General features: G+C 32.2%; 1 protein-coding gene across 4 annotated transcripts in view; it reads right to left on the bottom strand.

The window, feature by feature from the left end:
* Positions 1 to 1509: 1509 nt before the first annotated feature.
* The window catches only part of LOC109542778 (protein unc-13 homolog B), a 78464-nt gene continuing 54160 nt past the window's right edge, over positions 1510 to 25813 (bottom strand). For 3 of the 4 annotated variants that reach the window (XM_048668225.1, XM_048668224.1, XM_048668226.1), the window contains 15 exons: positions 22417 to 22736; positions 16988 to 17138; positions 16274 to 16500; positions 14662 to 14887; positions 14318 to 14599; positions 12748 to 12969; positions 12528 to 12694; positions 12026 to 12314; positions 11747 to 11972; positions 11548 to 11679; positions 11238 to 11363; positions 7368 to 7466; positions 6772 to 6934; positions 5962 to 6088; positions 1510 to 5899 (listed from right to left, as the gene is read on the bottom strand). In XM_048668225.1, coding sequence (XP_048524182.1) covers positions 5738 to 5899; positions 5962 to 6088; positions 6772 to 6934; positions 7368 to 7466; positions 11238 to 11363; positions 11548 to 11679; positions 11747 to 11972; positions 12026 to 12314; positions 12528 to 12694; positions 12748 to 12969; positions 14318 to 14599; positions 14662 to 14887; positions 16274 to 16500; positions 16988 to 17138; positions 22417 to 22736 — 2919 coding nt within the window. In that variant the 3' untranslated portion in view covers positions 1510 to 5737. The remainder of the gene's footprint in view (positions 5900 to 5961; positions 6089 to 6771; positions 6935 to 7367; positions 7467 to 11237; positions 11364 to 11547; positions 11680 to 11746; positions 11973 to 12025; positions 12315 to 12527; positions 12695 to 12747; positions 12970 to 14317; positions 14600 to 14661; positions 14888 to 16273; positions 16501 to 16987; positions 17139 to 22416; positions 22737 to 25813) is intronic. The other variant, XM_048668227.1, reaches the window with a different exon arrangement.

Here is a 25813-nt window from a genome sequence, read left to right as displayed (position 1 = left end):
TCCCAACGATTGTTTTGCTCGACTCAACGCAGTTTGTTCGACATTAACTTTAACTTTCGATTTGGAAAACGTAGCACATGTGGTTTCTGCGATTTCACGGGTTTTAGCATTACAAAATAGACTTATTTTGCACAACATATCAAGCTGTTCGAACTCAGTTTCATAAAAATGGAGCAAAAGTCCGATCTGAGAGCTCGTGTGAAAAAATCAAATTCTGTTGCTTTTAATAGCGCAATCAAAGTGAAGAATTCACAATTCATGGCATGGCTTGTGAATGTTTTACTTTGATTTTGGTGGATCTGCTAACAATTGTACAGCCTCTCACAACAGATCGAGCTAAAAATATTTTCATGTTCAATCAAGTTTCATGAAAAAATTGCAAAAAATTGATCAGAGAGCGAGTATTTAATTTCATAGTAAAGAATTAAGTTAAATCATAGTAAAGAAATGAGTCATACGAAGGGCCAACAAGGAAACGATTATATCATTATGTAAGTTCTGTAGCTCGGTGCGTTTTTAATGTGATAAACACCTTAATATCGTATGAGTTTTTTCTTAAAGGTGAATTTAGTTCAGTCATCTTGTTCATAAGGCAAGTAGGGTCGATCATCTTACCTGTTAACTTCGTCTGGATATTCATTGTCTGTTCAAGTGTAGTGTGTGATATTTGAGAATTAATGGATAAATAATGAGGCGCCAATTTGCAGAAGGCAGGTAAGATGGATTATTAATCCGTAAACTGAATTGAGCTGAGTTTAGTTTTTCGAAAAATAATTAAACTTTTATTCAGTTCTCTATTTATTTTTCTTTGCAATCAAATAACTGGAATAACTTGCCGTTGGCGGATAGCACGTTAAAACGTTGCGGGTGATCCTGGCCAAACCATTCAAATTTCACGTGGTTTTTCAAAATTATAAATTGAAACAAATTATTTTTTGTTAAACTATAGAAAATGGAGGATGGGGCGCCAGCGTGCAGAAAACTGGTAAGGATTTTTTCTGGTCTGTTAATTCTCTAGCTTGAACTGAAGTTGAGTTCAATTTTTCGAAATCCAACTGAAGTTTTATGCATTCCTTATATTTCTTATTCTTAATGGTTTGGAACAAATTTCCTGCAGCACTAAACACATTTTGTTATTTGTTTTCAGGTGGCACGATGCAGCTTTTGGTAAGTTTTGCATTACTTTGCCCCTTGTTTGCCATATCCCATATTGTTGACTTGTATTACAAAAATGCTTTATTCAAACATTTTGAATTTTTCGAAGCTCGAAAGTTTACGATTCTCCACTTCTTCACTTAATTTCTGTTGAACCGCACAAAAAAATCGCCATACTCCAAATTGAGTACCAGGTATACCGTTTACTAGTTTTTAATTTAGATTTTTATTATTTGTTTTGCACATAATACAAATTGCAGAAACAATCGTATTCAGCTTTTCATTTCAACATATTCAACTGTTGAATAATGAATTTGCAAGTGGATCGGGATTGGATTATAAAAACGAATTGACTATTATCATGACAAAAACCTGTCTTCTTCAAATGTTTTTACATTACTATATATGTACATAGCTAATCGAAACGTTATAGTAACAAAAATGATGTGGACAAAAGTGAACATGATTTAGTGAAGTATTCATTCTAATGTGTAGCATTTTTACAATGGATTCAAACATTTAGGTTTTATCAACCACGTCCAAATTAAATTAATTTTTCCGGGTTAATTAAGGTCAACTAAAATAACTGTAGATAGATTTTTAACAGTGTTCTTTACTTAATTATTGATTCTTAATAAAGTAGTCTTAGTTACATTCTTTGCTGAGAGCTAGAAGAACCCGAAACAAAATCATGTTGAAATATTTGTCCAAGAAATATAGATAACTACCTACTTTTGAATTTTGTACATATTATAATAGATCTAATTATTGGATAAGTGATCATAATATGTACTGATACATATACATTGGTCAATGTGATAATAGTGATTATTTTTGCAAAATCAATGTATTCGGTAACCAAAATGAACTTAGCGAGTGCAAAGCAATGGTAATTCTCAACGAAATACGAATTTGATGATATTTTATGTTAGTTAATGGATATACATATTAATGGACTGGAAGTCTAATGATTACAAGCTTTAGCCTCTTGCATGGTTTCACGGAATGTCGGATCAGATCCAACTTACCCGAATACTTTCTATAGATTTTAAAATGGTCCCGTTTCAAAAACCTTGATTCATTCAATGTGGCCAATTTCATCAAACCTGTAATCATTGTTGATATCGACTTTAAATCGACCCATTCATAAAAAAAACATGTTTGTAATATGGGCACAGAAGAGAACATACAGTTTTGTTATTTCGATAAATGTAAAAAAAAAACGTTTTGAAGCACCAATAGATTTGATATGATATACACTGATATATGAAACATACCTGCTCTAAGCTACGAATCTTTTGCTATATTTATATGATTTAGCTGATTGTATGTGAAAGTGTGAGTGGTACATAGAAACTGCACAGAGGAATACGTGATTGCTGGACATGTAAATATTACATTAATTGAGACAAATGTATGCACTGTTCAATTTATAACAGCAAAATTTGGAAATTGATAATGATTTATGTTAAGACAAACGTGCAATATGCACATATTTTAAAATCTCATTGCTTTTTGAGATTTTTACTTGCAAAATATTTATTTTATTTTATAATTGTTGGAATTAATTTCAAGATTTTGCTATGAAATCTCATAATCTCAAATTATTTCCAGTTTCCCATCGAACACTCACTACCAATAATACAGTTATCGATTCATTTGTTAAAAATTGGCTCCTGAAAATGTCAAATCAGTTTAATTATTTCTAACATTTTATATTTAATTCATGTAAAAACCAATCGGGTTTCTGCACATGTTTTTGAATAAAAGTGATTGGAAGTCGTTATAAGCCACCCGGTGCAAGTTTTGCCAAAAAGCAATAAAACTTAAATCTAAGATTTTTAACTAAGTTTGGAAAATATCAACTTTTGCATTTTTAATGATTTTAAAATGAAAAGATAAAACCAGTTTTTTCTGCCTGGATCTCAAAAACTAAACGCTCAATAATATTGATCTTATTGACTAAATCATATATGATTACTTACACAGATTTACACAGGGTGAGTAGATATTATTTATTAATTTAGAATTATTATAATTAAGATAATAATACGATTCGAAATTAGTAAATAAGGTAACAAACATGAAATTATAACTTTTTTAAGCAGAACCGTAACATGCACCTACAATTTATTATTCCTCAGAGCTTGTTTCTATCTGAAAAAGTTGGTGAATAGCAAAAGTACCAAATATTAATTACTCAGTTCGTATAGTATATCAAATTAATATTTGTCTAGCATGTTTATCTCTAACACAGATGCGCATTAACAAAGTATTTTCTTCCAATCTAATAATAGTTAAATTGAGGAGATCTTAACTTTGAATATAGTAATATCAACTTCAAAATTAACTTTCCTTAATTTGTTGAATAGTTTTTTTTAGTGTTAATAATTAAAATATTGTCAATTTCAAAAGTAGACTAGGATGATACAAGAGTAATTTAAAGTGACTCAGTAGATTGATAAAGAGAGAGATATTAAATCTGAATGAAATATACACATTAATTTCTTACATTTTATCACAGAGCGAAAACAAATTTTACAGATGTGATTAAAATATGCAACAAACACTATTTAAAGGTAATAAGTAACCATTTCGAGCATAGGGAAAACGATAATGTTTTGTCACATATCTTATCTCTTTAAGAGCAAAACGAACCTTAAAGCACTAAGCTTAAATGATGTTGGGGAAATGTTACTTTCAATTTACATGTAAATTTTATAATTGTACACTAATTTCTCGATATAGAATTACGACACTTAAATAGATTTCCCGAGTTTGTAATCGAATATGAGTGAATCATTAACATCATTATGCACGTGCACTTCAATTAACTTTTTTCAATACCAAAGTCAACGGAAACAATCCGGTAAATCAAATGTTAGAATAGAACCCCGCGTCGCCTAGTAAGTAATTGGTATTTTGAACTAAAACTGAGATTCATTTACTTTTCCATACATACAATGTAAGGAAACTTTTGCTTATATAAATTAGCATGAAAAAAAAACGTAATCTATCACGCCTGGAGTGAAACAGTTATAAATGCAAATATACGTTTTGTGATAATAGAAAACTCCGAATATTTAAATCTTTCGAAAACTTAATAAAACAGACACTCTGTTTTAAAAAATATACATTTATTTAATCAGAAGTCCATTTTGTCGTGTGAACTAGCGGTTCTCATATGATTTTTCTTTTTGCGCATAAAAGCAAAGCACAATTGTTTTTTTATTTACGTTTTAAATAAAGACTACCACATAAAAGACATTGATCTGAATATCAGCCGTTGTCCGTAAAATAAATAAAAACAATGGATTTAAGAACTTAAGAAAGAGGCAACGATTTTTTAAAGTAGCCGTCGAAAAATATGAAAGTACATTTTTTCCTAGACTTTTTCAATTGCACTAATAATAAAATGAGCAAAATCGTCTTATTTTTACCTTATTTTTCTTTGGCCAAAACGCTGTTGGAAGGGTAAAATGTTTTAGATAGACACAGAATTTTTGTAGAACATTCCCTATTTGTGTGTAAGATCTTATAAAATTGTAAAAGTTGACACCTTCCTCAAAGACTCACACGGGATAATAAAAATAGAACACTTTCGAAATTTGGAAAATCCTAAATGGAATAGGCCTATTTATTTCTTGCATTAAAAAGTATTCAGTTATTACTGTATAATATCAAAAAAGGAACATTAAAATCTGAGAAAAAATGTTGGTAGTTTAAAATATTTTAAGTAAAAATTCGGATTTTTCTATTTTCACTCAATTTGTTATAACATCAAAACGAATGTTTGCTACCGAAAATTAAACGCTACTAACAAACCCTGTATAATGCACACCCTGGCATCTAGTTACATACATGATTTAATATTTAGTTGATGACATGATCATATATAACCAATGAGAAATGCGAATCAATAATTAACAAAATTTTCAAATTAATTACTTTTTTATTGCGTTTAAATATTAGTTGTATACACACAATTTTTTTCATGCGCGCTGAAAATTATATTAAACTATTTATATACGGGAGGCACGGTAAATATAACGACAGTTCTTTGAGTCTCATCGCGTTCAATATAGCGGACGGTCCTTTTCAGGTAGTAACAATTATTTAAACACTTATGTTGAACACGGGCAAAATAACAACTTATGTTTAACACTTAAGCTGTTATTTTATTACAATTACTTAGTTTACAGGGGCAGGTGTTTGTTTCGGATTTTGGTTGGTGAATAAAAAGTCTATTTTGAAATCTTGCACAGTCAATAACTCATTCGCTGTTCAACATATATTTTAATAAATCATTGTCTAACGTATGCTCCACACATTTTAATTTTATATATTTAGATGTAATAACAACGTTTGTGGTTAAATACTAGTCCAAGCGACATTCTGCTTTGAATATGGTCCAATCACTTATCGATTACAGAAAATATCTTTTTAATCACCAAAGCAACAAGAAGGCTACCCTTAACGAGAAGAGTTCAACTTTCCAAAGAGAAAGTTCAATTTTTCATAAAATAGTTCAACGTTCACAGAAACTCACGGATATTCCATAACTGTAAATGCTTAGTTCTGTTTACTGTGTTATGTTATCTTCCTGTCGGATGTCGGACTTTAATTTGACGAATTCTTTGGCGACTTCGTCGTTTGTGCGTTGCGAGAGTATCCTGAGGATGGTCCAGCCCGTTTCGTCCATTTGAATGCGTTTGCCCAGTGAAAGCCAACATGCACATGATCCCTATGGTAAATGTTTGAAAGAAGTTAGTCAGAATCTAATTTAACTCAAATTAATGTAATCACCTTATCAACGATGTCTTTTAATTGCATGACAGCTACACCAACAAGTCTATCTTCTCTGGCAAAACAATAGTCTTTAACACAAATGTGGAGTTCGTAGTAATCCAGTTGTTCCTCATTACCAATAGTGCTGAAATAATTATATTTCGAAATAGAGAGCTTCTTACGGTCTGACGAATATTTTCCTAACTGTTTTACGTTAAATTTTCTCATCCTGCCCAGTGCCCTTTATTAGATAACGATAACACAAACCCACTAACTACTAATATAAATAAAATGTAAAAATTTATTAATCGAGTGGATTTTTGTCTATTGCGTCGCACAAGCTCTCCCCTGCTATCCGCTTTTTGCAACTTTTCTTGATCAGTTTCTTGGCTTTGATGAGATGAAAAGTCCTTTCGACAAAGTGATTTTTGTGCAAAGTGAAAAAAATTCGTCGTTCCTAAGCAAGAAAACATTAAAAAAGTATCTATTTAATAATAGTCTTATTTAAAAGAGAGCTTTCTTATAGAGCTTATGTAAAAGTTTTTGTATATTGTGGAAAGTTACTTCAATTGTTAGTGCCACATCCAAAGCAATATTGCTTCAGTTATTTCAGTATATTTTCCACACGAACTTTCGTGATTTTTTCACTAGTATTTTACCCGTTGAATCGTTTTCTCCTGTTCACATAAGGCCTCATTGTATGTGAAAACGAGCATGACTATGTATTAATAGCGATTATTATATTTACGGGGATTTTCCCTACAATATTTTTTGTTGGCCCATTCGCAAACCGAATCTAATTTGGTCGGACTTTAAAAGAGTACTTACAAGTTGAATGTTTCATTGTACTTTGGCGACCAGTTGTTTGACTTCGATTTCGTAGCGTGTTTCCTTTTCTTGTCGGAAAGATGGGGACCGATGAGATTGACTTCAACAAATGGCCTGAACATGCCTGAGACTAAATTCCACTTCAAATCGTTAGCAGCAACCACTGTAATATAAAATAATAATACATATATGAAAAAAATCGTTTCATTGACCGCTGTAACTCTTGCTGACAATGACTATAAAATACTGGAGAAAAGTTACGTTTAACAACTATTGCAAGCATAGTTTGGTGTTTAGACAAAATAGGCCAGTAAACAAACACATTCAAAAGTTGCAATTAGTTGGGGAAAAATCTCTGAATAACATTATGAGCCAGTTTCAGAAATGGCTTTGCAATAGTACGTTTTGCTTTCATATTTCTTGAAGCATCCGATATAGTATCATTTAAAAACCTATTTTTTTTTAAATCAAGAATATCTTGTTCTAGTTATGTTAACAGACCTTTCCTACATACGAAGAAAGCGTTTCTACATACGCATAGGAAGTTACATGTACTGTATTTTTTACTGCTGAAAATAGGGTATTTTTGTATTTACCTTTTACTGTTATTTTGTGCTCCCCAGTTCCTGGGTGAGTAAATAGGTCAACCTGAATGGAAACTTCTCCTACGCTGCCCTCTTGCCCGTCGACTGAATCTGAAATTAGTTCACTTTTAACTATCTAGAATCTCCTTTCTTCAGTTTAAAAAGCATACTCTATTAACGGCAATAATTGGACCTTTTAACAACTACGTTATAGAAGTGATTTTGCGTAAAAAATAAAAATGTTGTCTAATTAAGCAGCTTTTAATTATGCTTTATCGAAAAAGTTTCTCCGTTTGCACATAATGCAATAGTTGCTATTTGTTCAGGCAGGAAAAAGTGGCACTGAGACATTATATTTGCTTTTTCTTCTTAATGAGCCAATATACAGGGCGTTTTGAAATGTCAATAACAAAAACTGGTTGCAATAGTTTTTTGTACTGATCACCGTTTGTTATATTTTCAAGTAAATTTCTTGCCTATATCTGTCCACCCTGTATATTTGTTTTTAAACATTGCTAGTATGTTGGGGAGAGTGCAAGCAAAGTGTAGAATTTACAGAAAAAGAGTATCGACAGCATATTTTCTTGAAAATGAAGAAATAAAATTCTGGTTCAGCGCCATGAAGTTTTCGTTCTACCGAGTATGAGAAGAACATTATTCTATGTGCGCTCCCAATTTGCTAGATACTGCCGTCTTTGAGGGATGTATACAGTACATGATCAACGGATTGTATCACCCACCTGAACGTTTCTTTTTTTATAAAATACACCTTATAATATAAGTTAAGATTACTTAAAGCACTATTTTCTGTAATTGCAGAATAATTAAACTGATTGCATCTAAAAGTTCTAGAACATTTTTAAAATTCATAAAACTATGTCAGAATAGCATGCTCAAATTTCACTAGTATGATTCAATGAATAATTGTCGGAAATCGGATTTTAACGATTTATTCACATGTATAAGTATCCATAAAGTGGGTATTTTCGTCTCTACAACAAAAGCAGCAGATTTGATATAGGAATTCATTTTCTGTGACCTTAACAGAACTACTAATATGCCCTCCCTATAGGACAATATCCTTAATTTAAAATTTGAAATTCAGTTAATTAAACTGAAATAAGGCGGAAGGATTGTATCGAGGCTTTATATTAATAATTTCTTACACAACAGCCCTTTAAAAAATGCTTAATTGTGCTTAAAATACAGAATTATTCAATAAAGATGTGAAAACCAAAAGCTGAAGATAATGCACGCCGTGCGTTTTCCAAAAAAAATTTCTATTTTATACAAATTAAAATATACATACAAAAATAAATCTTTGTTATACAAGATAACAGAAATATTTATTTGATACTTTTCTTTCCTATTTTGCTACTAGGTTGACACGAAAATGGCAAATCAAAGCCAGTAGGTACAAGTTGTAGTATTTCTGTTCATCAAATCACAAAAAAGTCATATATAGAATTTACATTCGTAAACCTTTTGTGCGGTCTTGTTGAAAACCTCTTAGCGTTTGAATACAATTTGTAGTCCACCAAAATTGTAGCCTCTGGTGGAAATTTGATATTCTTAGAATGAATGGTTTTCATGATTATTTTGTAAAACCCGTTTTTGCATCCACACTTTTATGGCAAGCGCAAGTTTTTAAAAACGTTTTCGTTTACGAGAAAATATTTAATCTAATTACTACTTTATGGACACCATTTCGATTACTATCCTCTCAGTAAAGAAATGAAGAAAGAACATAAATATATTCAACTCAACAATATTTGTGCTTCCATTATTCATTGAATGCTTTCAAAATTACCTCACATATTTAGGGGAAGTCGAAATGTTTTTTTATTTTTTGAGTAAGAAGGTCCTATCTTAGGTCAGTGCGGAATGGGTTTTGTGACTACAATATTACCAATTTTTCTTTTCATTTGTTCGAAATGTTTGCATTTGGAACTTCACTGATTTTAGGTTTTATGAAATTGAGCTTGATTTTAGGCTTAATTTCGACTTTCCCTATTTTTCTACAAATTTAATAACGGTCTTTTCAAACTTGAGTCTAAATTCCTCTAAAACTTTCTAGTCTGAGGATAACCTAATTGCATTTCACAGAATGCTGTTTGTTATCCACATTTTACATTTGTAGTAGCAGTATGTTTAAGAATAAAAATCTAATGTTTCGTATTAGCACTACATTTATAAAAAACAGCTTTGTCACTTTTACGTATCAACGTGTAGAAGTGGTGATTGATGGCGATAGCTTGAATGTTTGCTAGTGGAAAACGATGTGCTCAAATTATACACAGAGGAATATTTAATGTAAGTATATAATTTCTCAGTTTGATTCAAGTAAGCAATTTATTCAACTCAGTAACAGATGTGGCAAATTAATTTCCGTGGTAGACAAATATATAAGAGAAACACGGATTAAATTATATGGTGTTTTTTTAGCAAAAAAAAATGAAATTACCAGAGCAGCTAAATCGTTATTGATTACGAACCGAAAAAAATGTTTGGCTTACGAATTGTAATTTCCAAAATATAAACAATCAGGAAAACCATTTTAAATGAAACTAAGTGCATTGGTGAAATAATCTCACGATCAACCAAATTATCTGGAAAACGGCTGTTCCAAGCGACTTGAAACTTACACTAAATTATAGAGGAATTGACTCTCTTGCTAAAAAAATATGAAACGAAGATCCAGGAAAAGATTATGACTCTTCAAACGAAAAAAAGACATGTGAAAGCAAATTCAAGAGCACATTTAAGGCTCTCAGGTTACAAAACACCCAAATACCAAGTCACCATGTCGGAATTATTTAAAAAATTACTTAGACAAATACAAATTTGAATTAATCGTTTAAAACCCTGTAGCTCGATAATAATAGTGGACTCAGAACTTGTCCTGAAAAATAAGTCTTATCCGCTCTGTTATAGGAAAAATTATTTGGATAATTTCGAATTGACTTGAAAATTTCGTACTCGAGCTTCTCGCTTAAAAGCCATTCAAGAAGTTACATGGCAGACTACTTCAAATATTCTTAAGATAGCCAAAAATAAGAAATAATTGCCCATTTTAATGAAAGCCATCCTGCCCATCCCAAACTGCCGTATTTGTATAACAGACAAAGTAAAAAATCTGCGGCCGCTGAACTATTCTCATTCTTGTATCACTTAAAAAATCGCCACTTCTTCAATTCCAATGATGAATAAATTCTTAGCCGTTATACCCAAATATAGGTGCATAAGATGAGTGGCATTGACCCTCTTCTGAATATCAGATTTCAGATTATTTTGTTGTTTTACGAAAAATATTTTCAATAGAACCATGAATGGAAAACCACTGCAACTAGTTTTTCTCGAGAGTTTTTATGATTACTTTGCCACTGATAAATAATAAATTATTGAGTTGTTCACATTTCAAAAGTATTTGCGCGCCTGTTTGGTTTTATGATGTTAAGGCTGTAGGGTTGAATAAAACATATTTTAGTTTTTAAATAACCCCACAAAAAGGTATCTGGAAGCGTATTATTAAATCTATTACCAAAACACAAGTATTCTCACTATCGGACATCCAGTTACTGGGGGAAACTCCTTGTTATACGGACAGTTTAAAGTAATTGCCGTGTTTCTCTGCTGTCTTTCGACAACAGAATTTAATTATCCACGCCTATATTTTTTGTATTATCATATATTTTGAATTAATAAAATGACCTCATCCCGCTGGATAAATTTGGTGACCTGTAGTTTTGCAAGAACAAACTTTCCATTGTAATATTCCTCAGTATATGTTTGGTAAATGCTTGAAAAAAAAACTAGCAAAAATTGTAATATGCAACTTGCTGTCAGCCTTGTTTAAACAAGGGTAGCGTTCAGCGGATCTACCTGGCCATTTGTCTCTGGGCTTTTTCGCCTTAAGAGGCTCTTCGAGGGCTTCTAGACCCGCTTCGGGTTCCTCACGATCTATCGATATTTGCCGTTGCATCATAGTTTCTTTATTGTTTAGCGGCACTTTTGAAAAGAACAACTTGTGTTTAAATTGTGGATTGTGTGATGATTGGTGGTGGTGAAGTTGAAATTATGGTCTTAGGTATGTTAACCAATATGAGTTAATATAATCAGACTTTAATGTACCTAATGAAGTTGATGAACCGATTACATCGAAGTATGCGTGAGCATTCACAAATGGACTTACCTTCATTTATTTGAGTAGTAACAAATGTTTTAATTAATGTATCCGTCGTTTGGGTGTATAGCGATAAGGCGTATCTCAAACTTTGCAGTTCAGAACTTTTGTCGAGGAAGGCTTTCTTCAATCCATTGCCACCTGCAAAAACCAAAACATTTGTATATTGTTTGAAGACCCAATTTTTCAAAGTTTAAGTCAGTTTTACCTGCATGGAAATATTGCTTAATAGTATCTAAGGCCACATCTAAGACAGCGCATTGCTTCGGTGACAAGTTTTTCTCCACCTCTTTGCTGATATCCATGACTCCGCTCAAGGCGTTTTTAACGTCTTGCTTACCAGTCATGTGATTCTTGAACAATCTTGACATATCTTCTATTTTTGTATTAGCCGCCAGGTTTTTCGCGTTATCTGTTATACTCTTGAACACCATCTAAAGAAAAAGTAGGTACAGAACAGTACGTATAGCAAAACACTCATACATACCGTTTTATCAGTCATAGGAGGTAGTACTACAGTTTTTTCTAATATTCTCATTACTATCCTCCACAGTTCCTTCAGCAGTCTTTTAAGTACAGTTTTCTCACAGGACTGTGCGTACAGAGACAGCGAACCGTCCAACAGGTCCATTAGGGGGCGCAGCACTTCGTCGGCTTCCACTGCAACCTGTTGTCTCTGAGCTGGTTGATTTAGGGTACCTGGTTGACCTCCACCCTTAATTGCCAACAGGAGGTCACCCAATTCTTTCACACTTTGAGTGATTCGAGGTTCCAGACTAGAAATCCCCAAAAAAGTCTTCTAAAAACTGCAACTTCTTTTCCCCGTAATTATCTAATATAGAGAGTATCAGGAAAAAGGTAGACATGCTTTTGGATACCTATGAAATGAAGTGGGCAAGGAATTGTAGAAATGTGTGGAACATCAACTTAGAATTACAATGAGAGTCCATAGAACATGGTAATTCTATGTACACCTTTTCCTTGTTTACCTTGATGCAAACTGATGCGCCAATTCATCCAAGCAACCATTCAACGTCTGTTGCAACTCTTTCAAAATATTTGCGGCATCTTCTTCCAGCTTCTCTCCACCCATAGACTCGAACATTTTCTCTAACTGGACCCTTAACTGCTGGATATTATTCATCAAAATGCATGCCTGGAAACACATTAGTTGACTCTTTGCAATGAAACGAGAACTTTGAAACATACTATTCTCTCTTCCTTTAGATGATCAGGAAATTCTTTTTTCACGATATCAGCATAGGCAATTAACACTTTTAAAATCGTTTTTGCAAATCGCTTCATGTATCTTTTCCAGATTTCTGGATCGGGACACTCCAGTTTCGATACCACATCGAAACATTGCGTAAGCTGGGTGAAAACGTCCACCACTGAATTGGAGAACAATGTATGTTCGCTGCTCTTTTGGAACTAGTGGAATTATTTTGTTATTAGTAAAGCTAGTAGAAATTGAAAAGTGAACTTTATTGCGCTAAGACAGCAAGAAATAAGCGCGTTTCAAACATAGAAATTCTGAAATGAGGAATTTAAAGGTTCTCAGAATAATTAGGATCGATTATCGATCGAAATTATTCCAAATGTATTTATTGTTTGCTGAAATTGCTAAATCAAGTATAACAAATATACCTTATTCAATACAATACAAATATTTAAGACATTTGGATAAAAGAGAGAGAAAGATAAACATTATTTCAAAACCTACTAAATTTATTTATTTAAACATTCATCGTTTTTAAAATTGTAAAAAAAAAGTTCCACTATGCATTGATAACAAGCATTTTCTATATCGCCCTTTTGGAAACTGTTCTGGGATATTTAAATAAACTGGAATTTTAAAGTTAAAGTTTTATTTAGTAGGTATAATAAGTAAGTAAAACGTTACGTAAAAAGAAACTTAAACTTGAAATATGGAAAACTGGCCATCATTCGAACAAACCTTCAAATATGTGATTCAAGACAAAGCTAAATAAATACTTGTAAATAATTTGGTACAGACCACACAACTAGCTCGATAATCCGCCTCAGCAACAGTCAACAAGAAACTATTCTTACTGATCTTAAATCTATTGGTCTAAAAGTTCACCCAATTTTTTGACGAAATTTAAAACCTGATCCGCCGTCAAAAAGTTCAATAGAAATGAAGTGTTCAATTTTAAAAGAATATGCTTTGTCGTTCGAAATTACTTCATCTTTTCTGGAGCTTGTTTATAATTCTGACTTGAACTCGGTGCAAATTTTAATAGATTAATAATGCCTTCATTGTATTGTAACCCAGGAATTAATTTTAGAATGTTTTAAAGTGTTGCAATTGTGATGTATTTTAATGTGTGATATGATGAGGCTGTTGACGAACTGTGATTGTTTTTTAAATTAATGAATTTTTTTTTAACTATCTGTTATATTAGAAAAACTGATGATGGTGGAAAAATACACCGAAACGTATTTTAATTGATAAATAAAGACAATAAATGACTGAAACCCAGGAATTAATTTTGATTTGGAATTAATAATGCCATAAAAGTGTTTAAAAAAGAACCAAGAAATATAATTTAGAAAAAAATACATCTATTTTAGTTTCAATGTCACCAGTAATTTTGCGTAAAAATACATATACGGAAAATCTCAAGTATAAACAGTAAAAAATATATCAAATGACTTTTCTTATACAATTCGTTCATGAATAGCCCACTTGTGAAATTTAAAGACAAACAAAGCAGCTGAAACTTATGATTAGATAGATTGAGTCTCAATTACTTACCCCGTCCTTTTTATCTCTTGTAAAAGCCCCGTTAAGGTACTCCAGCGAAACGTCGTCATTCTCGTTCAGCCACTGCATAACGAATGGTTCGAACCATGCAGGATATTCTGGAACTGCTCCCTTGTAAGGAGGAACATCTTTCACATAGCTGGTGTACAACCATTTAACTTTAAAGTGCAAGTTCATGTAAGCAGAAGATTTGCACAGTCTATGTGCTTCGTGTTCTTCTAGAGCGTATTTCATATCAACTGCAAATAGCGACCACATGGTAGCTGCAGATAGCTGCAAAGAAACAGCGAGCATTCAAATGAGACGTTTGCTTCGCACAGTTTCCCAATTCTTACCTGGCCGATATTGAGTTCTTGGGGGAACTGGTTCAGTACTGGGCCATAACTATTTTTATCTTCTTCTATCACAGAAACAATAAGCGCTATTAATTTGTGCCAAAAGTCCACGCTATCCAACCGAGGTCCATGATCATCTGGATCCCTTTTTGGTTCGCTGGGGTCGGTTTGGAATTCTCTACTGTAGAGCTCGTAGGTATTTTCAAAGAGAAATTGGTATGTAGACCTGAAAGAAATTTATTGTTCTATAGGCACGTTTTCAAAACAAAAAACTTGTCATAGTTATAATCACTTCTTTGGAAAGGGAGTTTTTAAAACAGTTTCTATTGCGATTACATGGTGAACATCATGTACATCGTAAGTGTAATTAGATATTTCCTTATGCTAAGTTGGCAAAATAGGATATCATAACTTCATTGACTTGTGTATCCTATGTCCAAACTTTGGACTTGATCAGAAGAACAAGCAGACTTTCGAGGAGACATCGATCAGTAATTGACAACATATTTTTGAACAAAGGACACAAAATACTAAACAGTGCACCTATTATTCGTTTTTCACTGAGATGCTTTCGATACCATGCGGCTAAGAAAGCTATGGGATGCAATGAAGACAATCAACGTTAAAATGATTTAATGAAAGAGGCTAAAACTTTGTGCAAAGGTGCAAAAATTAAAGCCGGATTGTATTGAATATAGAAGTACCTAAACATAGTACATAATCGGCAGTTGGAGGAAGCAACCAAAGAAAAAAAGCACTCAAGGATGAAGAACAATTGGTCTATTAAATAAGGTGTAATGAGAGAAAAGCATAAATAAAGATTATAAGAATAGGACCGTTGAAACGCCGAAAGCAACGAGATTAACTTCTGGAGAAAAGGGGCGGGAAAGCAAAAAATGGAAAAAGTTACCAATCAAACTATGAGACAAATCAGGAGGGCACTCCTGCAAATGAACTCTTTAATGCCCCTGTTATGTAAGATATGTGAACCGAAAATAGTTAATAATTCTTCACAAAATGACTTTATGTCATAAAACAGCATGGGGCGCTTTAGGGTCTGGAGCAAACATTTCGTGGTAGGCTTTAAGTCTCTCGATTCGGTATCGGTCAAACTTTCTCATAATTAAACTTGTAATATTTTCTAGTTGCAAATAAAGTTCGTATTATTTTTGAATTACTGTAGTGTCGTAATTTTTCTGATAATTTATAATTCCTTGCAAACGGTTCTAAGGCATACATGAATGTCTCAGTAATATTTTGAGTCGCACTTCATTTGTCTTCATCCAACACTTTGAAGGAGCTAACAAAACATGTGAGACAATAATTTCGGGAACTTTTTACTTACTGCTTAAACCTGCTTATGCAATTTACTTTAATTAATTCTCACTTAGAATAATGCTGGTTGTGAAACTCAATATCTCCTCCTTGCTTAAGATAATTTGAATTAGTAGGATTTTCGTAGAAATGTTTGCGAATATGAAATACATATTACTAAATGAGGTGAGAGCTAACAGCGCTTACTTATGTTCCTCCATTTTTTCTACATAGAACATACAAGGTTATAAAGTTTTCGGGGTATTTTCAAATTTGGTTTCTTTTTTCTTGTACTTACCTTAGACAGGCCTTTACGCAGTCTTTAACAACAGTACTGGCCCTGGGCGGGCTCGAAAGCTCTTGAACTTTCATACGGAAGAAGGTGATGCTTGTTAGAAGATCTACTGTAGATTTAAGGTCTAGAAGCTTGTCAGGGCTTGAAGCTGGGAAATTATTGCGATACATTGAGAGATCTATTCTTAAAGAGTTGTGCAGTTGGTCGAGTAACTTAACAAACTTTTCCTTCTGAAATGCATAATAAAAACTTATCAACTTTTTATAAATAACTTATTTCCTTCAAAAAATATTATTTGTATAATAATTTATGAATTTATTTTAGTAACATGCTATTAATTTGCTTCTCTTATAGGATTCTATAACGAGGCGGTTAGGTTAATCCATTATGGTTCATTTTTGCATCAAATCGTAATGGTCGTAATTATTAGACATGTTCTTAATTTAGACATCTAAAGTTGTTTTTAGTTGAAAATATTTTTTCAATTTCAAAACATTAAGTTTGCGTTAGTTCAATTAGTTTTGTTTTCAACTCTAAAATTGCGTAAAATTCTGCATTGATCGATAGTAATTGTCTTTCTAATTTGTTTAAGATCAGTGAGATAATTGTAGTCGGTTAACATTGTTGATGACTGAGAATATAACAGGTATCATGTAAGTGCGATTAAAAAAAATTCTTAATGAAGTTTAATAGATAACTTAAAAATAATGAGGTTACCCCAAAATTTGAAGCAGCAAATCGGTCGCTTGCTGATACAGCTGTGGAGGCTGTCGTGTGTGCGTAATAAGCATTGATGTTGGCCAACAGCATGCTCATAACTGCTGGTACTCCAGGGCAAAGATATTTGGTGGAGAGACAGTGGAAATGTCTGAAAATTAAATTAAAGTACAATTAAATCAATGATAAAACACGTTCGGCGAATTTAAAGTGTGGGCTAAATGAATCGTCGTATGGGTTTGGTTTTTCATTGGAGCTTCGCATAGAGTCTTCATGTGTATACTAATTCAGGGAATCTTCTGAGAATGAGACCATGTACTCAAAAAATACAAACAGGTCCATTTGTAAAGTTATACCGCAAGAAATTGCTTATTTTTGTCGCTAGAGTTTAATAAATTATGAATAATTGCCTGTTTCTTTAATATGCCTTTTCGGGCGCGGCATTATAAAGCACATGAATTTTGTTGATTTTGAAAAATATAATTCTTTAAGGTGTAATGACTTCAAAATTAGTAAATTATTGATTTCTTACAATTACACATTCACATGGAGCTTAAACCATTAACTTAACTGATTAGGATGTAACACTTATAATCAATATTAAGAATAATTGTCATTTTCTGCAAAACCTACAATTAAACTTAACGTTCTAATTTAAAATACATACTGAATAATTAAGCGTTAAAAGTCATTTCTCTCTGGGGCTCAAAATATTGAATAAAGTATTTTAAGATGGAAATTGTTCGCATTTCCAAACGCTTGCGTGTAATAACAAACTTTAATGAAACCTGATAGAAAACTTTCGGTTATGAAATTGTAATATCTGCGGCTCACTAGAAGAATACGTTAATTTATTCTGTTCTAAGCCGGCAAATTTAAGTAGGAAAATTTATTTCATATCTTTCGGAATATTAATAAGGGAATTAATACAAGTAAATGTTTAAATTAAAACCTAAAAATCAAATCACCAGTTAAAATGTTTTTAGTTTTGACAATAAAATAAATACACTAATTCAACTAAAGAACAAAACCTTCGAAAAATTGCCTTATTGAAATCTTAATATGTCATCAGAGATCGAAATTAGTCCATTCTGAGTCATTAAAAAATCATCATCATTATTTCTCTAAAGTTGAATTTAGCTCCGTGAAATTAATCGAAAGCATTCAGCGATGTAGCACATAATTAAAATGAATTGAACTTGAAATCCAAGTCAAAAGAAAATTACGAAACCTTAAACTTTTCTCTAATTTGTCGAATTTTATATTTTTTCCTGAGCTACTAGTATAGCGCTTAGGCCTTAGGGCCGATGAAGACGATTTATTCGCTTTAATTGCAACGGAATACTCGGGACTAAAATTTCAGATTACTTTTAAATATCCACGTCGTAAAAAATAACTCTTGCACTAATTTTACAAATTCCATAGGGCATTTTAATGCATTCCGGCGTATTGTGCGGAATGAGCGTAAATCGTGTAAGAGTGGAATCTCCACTGTAACATTCAAAGGGAAGCATGCAAATTATTTAAAAAACAAGTTGAATAGGAGGAGCTGAGGCATTTGCAATAAAGGCTTAACTATGTGCTGGTTCAAAAGGGTAGAATTGCATCCGAGAATTAGATACCTACAAGGTGTTATTTAAGTACATAGCCAAACTTTAGGAGGTGATTTTTGGCATGGTTTTAAGAACAAAAGAAGTATAATTCGGAAAATGCTCAACACAAGTGTTTAAATAAAAAACATTTTTTTTTGAAAATCACTTAACAATCATCTTTTCGCTGATATGGTTAAAATGTGCAGTGGTATTTACAACAGTAAAGAACAAATTTTGCCTTAAATAGGCTTTAACTGTATACGCTATAACTATTAAGCCCTGTAAAGTCCCGGAGGACAAGTAACCAGTATTCTTGACAAAAAAATGTCGTGTTTACATTTTTTTTACTTTTTCCAAATTAAAAAAACTTCGTTTTTGAGATGAAGAAATATTAAATGCAAAAACAAAAAGAATTAATTAATCTAGAAGAACTAATATATTAAAGGAAAAACAGATATCTCAACAAAGCTTTAGAATCTAGTAATTCTTGTCTGACTGATTTTGTATTTTTGAAGCCAGCGAATTAACATCTAAGCCTATGAAAATTTATTATTTTCTTCTACGCGCGTTATAGAAACGAGCTAAACCATTCAGATTTATTTAGACGATTTTTTATTAACAATATATCGATTAGTACTTTTACCTAACATTACGGAGATTCAGCTCGTCATTGGAGCAACCAATGTGCGAACAGAATTAATTTGTTGCTATTTTGAGAAGCCAATTACTGTATATATTTCACTTGGGAATAATAACAATCTGTGTTGGGAGGGTACAACTCTCTCGCCTCGGCTTTACGATTCAAATGTTAATTCTGTAAGATTACCTCAATGGGCTTCCCTTGCACTAGTTTTCTGCAGTTAATTGAGCTGTTTTTTAACGATGTTCATATTTTAACAACATTATTTAATGGGTATACATGAAGCTTTTGGAAGGTTTTATGTTATTTACTTCACATAAGAAAATAAGATGTCGATAAATATAATATTTGAAGTATACCGAACTCAGTTTTTTAATAGCTATAAAATTCCATTTAAAACGAGCTTAAAATGGTATTATATATTTTTAGGTATTACTAATATCTTTCTTTTATTCCAAATTACGTAAAGTATACTCGTGCCAAATTTCATCCGAATTAGTTGGCCCAATCTTGAGATATTAGGTTTACCAACAATAACTTTTTTTCACACTGTGCCCCTTCTGACGGTTAAATAAGATCACTAAAAACATCTTCTAGCGGTTTTTCCTGGCCGATTCTAGATCTGGCCAAAATCTAGGAAAATCTGGAATATTAACTGAAACTGCGAGTTCACATGAGTTGGAAGAGCAACTTTTTAAGTTTAAAAGTTTTTGAGAAAACATCTATGGCGAAATATATTTCCAAATGTCCAATAGCGGGAATGAAAATATGCAAATAAAGCAGAGAGGGTTATGGATAATGCCATAATTTAATATAATAAGGGTACTTTGCATTAATAGAACTGAGGAGGAACAAGTTGCTGCTTTTGCTGAAAAAACTTTCACTATCATTTGTTCTTATAATAAAATATTCCTTAGAGAATAGTAAAAGAGAAAAAAAAAACAAACAACGTTTCAAGGCACACACTCCTATAAACAAAACTATTTGCATCCAGGAGAAACTAAACCTTCCATATCACCTGAACCCTCTAAGATCGTTTCTGATATAAGTAGGTGCAGATTTCGAGATATGGTAATGTCAGGCACCTCTTGGGAGACAGGAAATTACATGTTTCGAGTCTATTAAGTCTCACCAGATAGGTTTAGCCTGAAAAAGCTTAGCATGTACATAACTAAGGCACAAAACAGAGGTACTTTTATTTTATTATTGAATTTGAACGTATTTTTTGTTGGCATACTGGAAAAAGTTCAGTATTATCAAAAACATTAAGTGATAAGTAAATAAGTAAATTTCATTTTTCAAGGATGGATATTCCGTGCTAATTTCTGTAATGTCGCATTAAAGTGACAGTATAAATGGAAAAGAAGTGCTTTTTCATTCAAATCAGTTCTGGGGGACTAAATTGGGTCACGATATTTTACTGCAAATGTATCATTCAGTTGTGAACTGCTTATTTTATTCCGATAATTTCTACTTAACGAATGTAAATTATGGTTTTTTTCATTTAAGAATTGTCCGGAACATGTAAAGTATAAAATAAGCATATCTGAAAAACATAATGGAGAGCGGAGATGAATAAATAAACGTATAACATTCCTTGAATTGAGAAATTTGAAAAATTTCCGGAATGATTGAGATATGTAGTTGATATGTAAAAATATAAAGTAAATGTAGTAATGTAATAAACCAAAATATAAATTTTTTGGAAAACATATGATTCAACCCAACTTAACATTGTGCAAAACTTAAGGGTTGTCAACATACAGAGCCCAATATTATGCGTGAAGTCAAAAAGGAGGAGTGGTGAGATCGAATAAGTTGAATATTTCCACAAATTTGGCATTTAAGAATATTTGAAATACACCAAAATATAAATAAACTCATGGGAAGAATAATGCTGCGGGTCAAAATGGTTACGGCTTTTTGGTCTTGGATTCTCAATTACGATTTTAATACCAGGACTTATACCTATCAGTTTTTGAAAAAAAAATTTCAATATTCAATCACGTTACTTTCGGTGTTCTTTCGTCTTTACTGTCGTTGAATTGCACAAAAAGACCTGTATATTTTCTCATTATACAATATTGTCTGCGCTATCTGCAGTCTGCACTCTGCAGTGTCGAAACGGTTCTCGTTTCGTTTGACGCTCTGGCTAAATTAAATTTTCACTGAACCCATGGACTGGGAACATTCGGAAATCGACCAATGTATTGCGCCAATGCACCTAACATTTAAATTTGATTTAATTTCACCATCGTTTTTGTCTTGGGAAAAGTTAAATTGAAACTGCTATCAAGTAGCATTACATGTATCTCTACAGTGAGAGAATACATGAAAACGCAAAGAAGAACTATAAATGCGTCAACTAGAGATATATTTACCATATATAATCTGGTGTGCTCGTTGTTTTTCTTATGCAGGCAATCTACAATCTGCCTTGTTTCTATAATATTGACTCACCAGTTTTGCATTATGAAACTGAATTAAAAAACATTAAAAAATGCGTTGCGCTTTTTAACAATACGTTTTTAAACTACGAGATTAGAGTTTGCTAAATGTATTAATTATCGACCAAAAAAAGTGAATATTTTATAATAATTCGGCGCTACAACACAATCCTGTATAGCGTAATTAAAATGTAAAACATTACGGTAGCTAGACGGAGTTGTGTAATTGCTGGTAAGCAAAAAAAAGCAAAAATGCTGCAAAATTTACAAACCGGTTTACCTCCAACATTTTGTAATGTTAATTTTTAATGTTAATATATTTTAAACTGTTTATTTTGTCTGTGAGACAAAATATTAAGATCTCAGATTTACTTTAAAAAAGAAGAGTTTGCATGTGTTTCCAACAAGGAATATTGCATTGACTGCGTTTTAAAATCCCACTCCTAAATCTAAGTGTTTTGAAAGGAATGAAAATTTTATAAAAATCGAGGCAAACTCTTATTAATTCGTAAGATAAAAAGTTAGGGCAAAACGACGTTCTACATGCCTCTTTGTTTTGAATGTTTGGGACTTGGTATTTACTTGTGTTTTATCAAAAATGTAATTTGTTTGAAATTAAACGCATGAGCTACTCATTTTCAGTTAAAGATTTTAGCTGTGCGAAAAAAATTGAATCAATCAAAAGCGAAAATATTAGTTGGGTGAAATTTTAATAAACTTTCTGATCTACAGTAGTATTAGTCCACTTACGTCATTGCTTGATAAATAAATTCTATTCCATATCTCATGGCAAATTCGTCCACAATTTCTTCCGGTGCTTCGTCAAAGTACACTTTCCAAGCGTCGTCTCCTTTCGCTTGGGGTAGCGTGACGATACCACTATTTTCCTCACAGAGATAATGGAATAAGTTTTCGTGCAAGCAGGTGTACTGCACGTGGTAAGGAGCTACTTTCTCCTCTCCCTTAATTTCCACGGAAATATGCAGACGAATCGCTCCAGACACAGCCGATTTATCCGTTCGCTTCTCCAAGTTGTACCAAACTTCCATCTCACCTGATAGTGTCCGAACCTGGAATTTGCAAAAACAGTTTTAACAAATGGGTTCATTTACTTTTGTACTTTACACCAAGACTTCAAAGCAAATTTAAACTAATCCATCAATCTATTAAAAAAATAGAAAATGGACGAATCGATTTTTCGAAAAACGTTTGCTTCATATTTTATTGAAATCATTTATTGTTTAATTACAACCCTATATAATGCAGCTCTTCCATGTCACAAACTTGTTATTGAAATATGCTGCCATTTTAATGTGTTAAAAACGACATTTGCATGTGAAGAATGTTTTTTAATAAGATCGTATTATTTTGGCTTTGAATATGCAAAAAAACCAGAAGAAATTAAGTGGAAAAGTATGCTAAGAAAGATTGAACTAATCATAATATTTCCTTTAATTAATTTGGGTTTTTGTATCTATGTCTAGACCTACTTATAATAAGGTCTGACAAAGCAAGGAATATACAGGGTGGCCATTTTCTGAATCTGAATTTTCTGAATATGGGTAACTTCTAGAGTTTTAAAGATAGAGAATCCGTTAAATGGGCAAAATTGGGCAGCATTCGATTGCCTATTCATTACCGTTTTCAAAATTTAAGTACCCGACTTGGTTCCTGAAATATCCTGAAAAGGAAAGAAATCAACACTTTTTTAATTATTATATAATTCGTAAACTGCTTAAATTAGAACAAAAGTTCAAATTGTCTTTGGTAAAACTTTTTGCGTTGAATTCAGTAAACTAGCACTTGTTGCCATAGTCAACTTGATTTACGAGATAAAAAATAAACTTATGTTTCTTAAATGGTAATCATAGTTGACTGTGGGTCTTTTAAAATCCTTATTTTTTCCTCAATTTAACGATATAACTGTTTGTATGTTTTTCTCCTTTCGTTGCCTTAAAACTTTAAAAGAAGATAAAAAATGTGTAGTAGGCTATGGAAACAAGAACTATATTATCACACAAAGCACAAAACAAAAAATAAATAATGCACAGACACAATCATGTTTACTGGGCTAATGAAAATAATCTTCTAATTGAAAATAGGCGAGATCAACGTGTTTTTTTTTGTGAATGTATGGTGAGGCATTTTTAGTGATAAAATTATTGATCCATTATTTTATAATCACAATTTAAATATGGAAAGATATTTACACTTTACCAAATGAACTTGAAGACATGTTGAATTGTTTTCCGTTGGCATCGTATCGAAAATTGGCATATTTTCAACATGATAGTGCACCTTCACACAACTCACGAGTTGAATGTGAAGATGCCAAAAAATGCCTGGACGTAAACGGAAGTCAATTTAAAGATTTAATTTAAACGACTCATTATATTTTTGTGCTTTGTATGATAATATAGTTCTAGTTTCCATAGCCTACTACACATTTTTTATCTTCTTTTGAAGTCTTACGGCAACAAAAGGAGAAAAACATACAAACAATTATATCGTAAAATTCAGAAAAAAATAAGAATTTTAAAAGGCCCACAGCCCAACTATGATTACTATTTAAAAAACCATAAGTTTATTTTTAATCTCGTAAATCAAGTTGACTATGATAACGAGTGCTAGTTTATTGGATTCAACGCAAAAAGTTGTACTAAGGGCAGTTTTAACTTTTTTTCTAAGTTAAGCAGTWTACGTAATAAGTGATAATTAAAAAAGTGTTGATTTCTTGTCTTTTCAGGATATTTCAGGAACCAAGTCGGGTACYTAAATTTTGAAAACGGTAATGAATAGGCAATCGAATTCTGCCCAATTTTGCCCATTTAACGGATTCTCTATCTTTAAAAATGTAGAAGTTACCCATACAAAGATTCAGAAAATGGCCACCATGTATTTAAAATTACTCAACTTATTTCATAACGACTTGACATAATATACAAGAAAAAATTATAAGTCTTAAAAAACGAGTTTCATAAAAACGAAATGTTCCGTTGGTGGCATCATCTAGGCAAGTTTGAAGTGAAACAACAAATACAAAATTGAATCTTTATGATATTGGGTCTGTTTTTTAACTTTTTTGTTGATATTAAATTCAAGAAGGTAAAAGCAGTTTCAAATATACTTATACCGAAAGATTGCTCTTAATAGCTCTTAATGAACAATGTCTTACAAGTGCATTTTTGAGTTGTTTCTATATTATGGATAATGAGAATAAAAACCATTGGAAATCAAATTACTGCAGGTGATTAAAAAAATTGTCCTGCTTCAGATCGTTTAGAAAATCGGTCCCAAATACAAGTAACAGAATCTCGACTAATCGGCTTTTTGTCTCTCCAAATCCTGAAAGGGATTAGCTAAGCGGTTTAAAAATAATCCAATAGGCGACAAAATATTGATGTGGACGTAAACGTCTACAGAATAAGCTTATTTTAATGAAGAAAGATATATATAATACATAAATATTACTGGAAGTACTATATTCATTTTTAATGTTTTCTATTTACCCTAATAGTAGCGGTGGCGTAATTGAAAAGTACGTAATCGCAGTTCAATGTTCTTATATGCTTCATGCCGGTCCAATAAATTCGTTAAGAAGTGTGTATTTCATAAGAAGTTGTTGTTCAATGTTTTTAAATTAACTTTCGAGTCAATTTTAGTCGTGCGACAAGGAAATACACCGTTTCATTCATTGATCTTCAAATATTCGGGACTATCTGCTTTTTTTATGACTCTTAAATATATTGATTTCCTTCATGATCTTATCAGTCAAGGAATTAGTATTTAGTACGACGATATTAATAGAACACCAGAGGGTTATTTGTAAAATCAGGCATACTTTAGCTGGCAGATTCAGTGCTACTTTGTAGTTTTCATTTCTTTATCAGGTAACTATCGCGAGAGGCCCACCCTCGTAAAAAAGCAATTCGCTTTTTTATAACTTACATGTGCAATCTCCCTCGGTTTCAAAAAGTTGCCCTAAGCAAAAGAGCCTGTTAAATAAATTCAGTAGATAAGTATTGAACGTTTCCAAACGGCGAATGCCACAACTTGCATTCTTTTAGATAAATGGATCGAGAATCTATTTCCATCATAGTTCCCCATCCCTAACTGTGCATAACTTCAGTAAGTGTTATGAGATACG

The sequence above is a fragment of the Dendroctonus ponderosae genome, unplaced genomic scaffold, assembly GCF_020466585.1.
Source record: "Dendroctonus ponderosae isolate FM_Combo_2020 unplaced genomic scaffold, Dpon_F_20191213v2 Dpon_F_20191213_7, whole genome shotgun sequence".
In the NCBI taxonomy this organism is placed as follows: domain Eukaryota; kingdom Metazoa; phylum Arthropoda; class Insecta; order Coleoptera; family Curculionidae; genus Dendroctonus; species Dendroctonus ponderosae.
The sequence above is the reverse complement of the archived record's forward strand: the minus strand, read 5'-3'. Positions and strand labels throughout refer to the sequence as shown.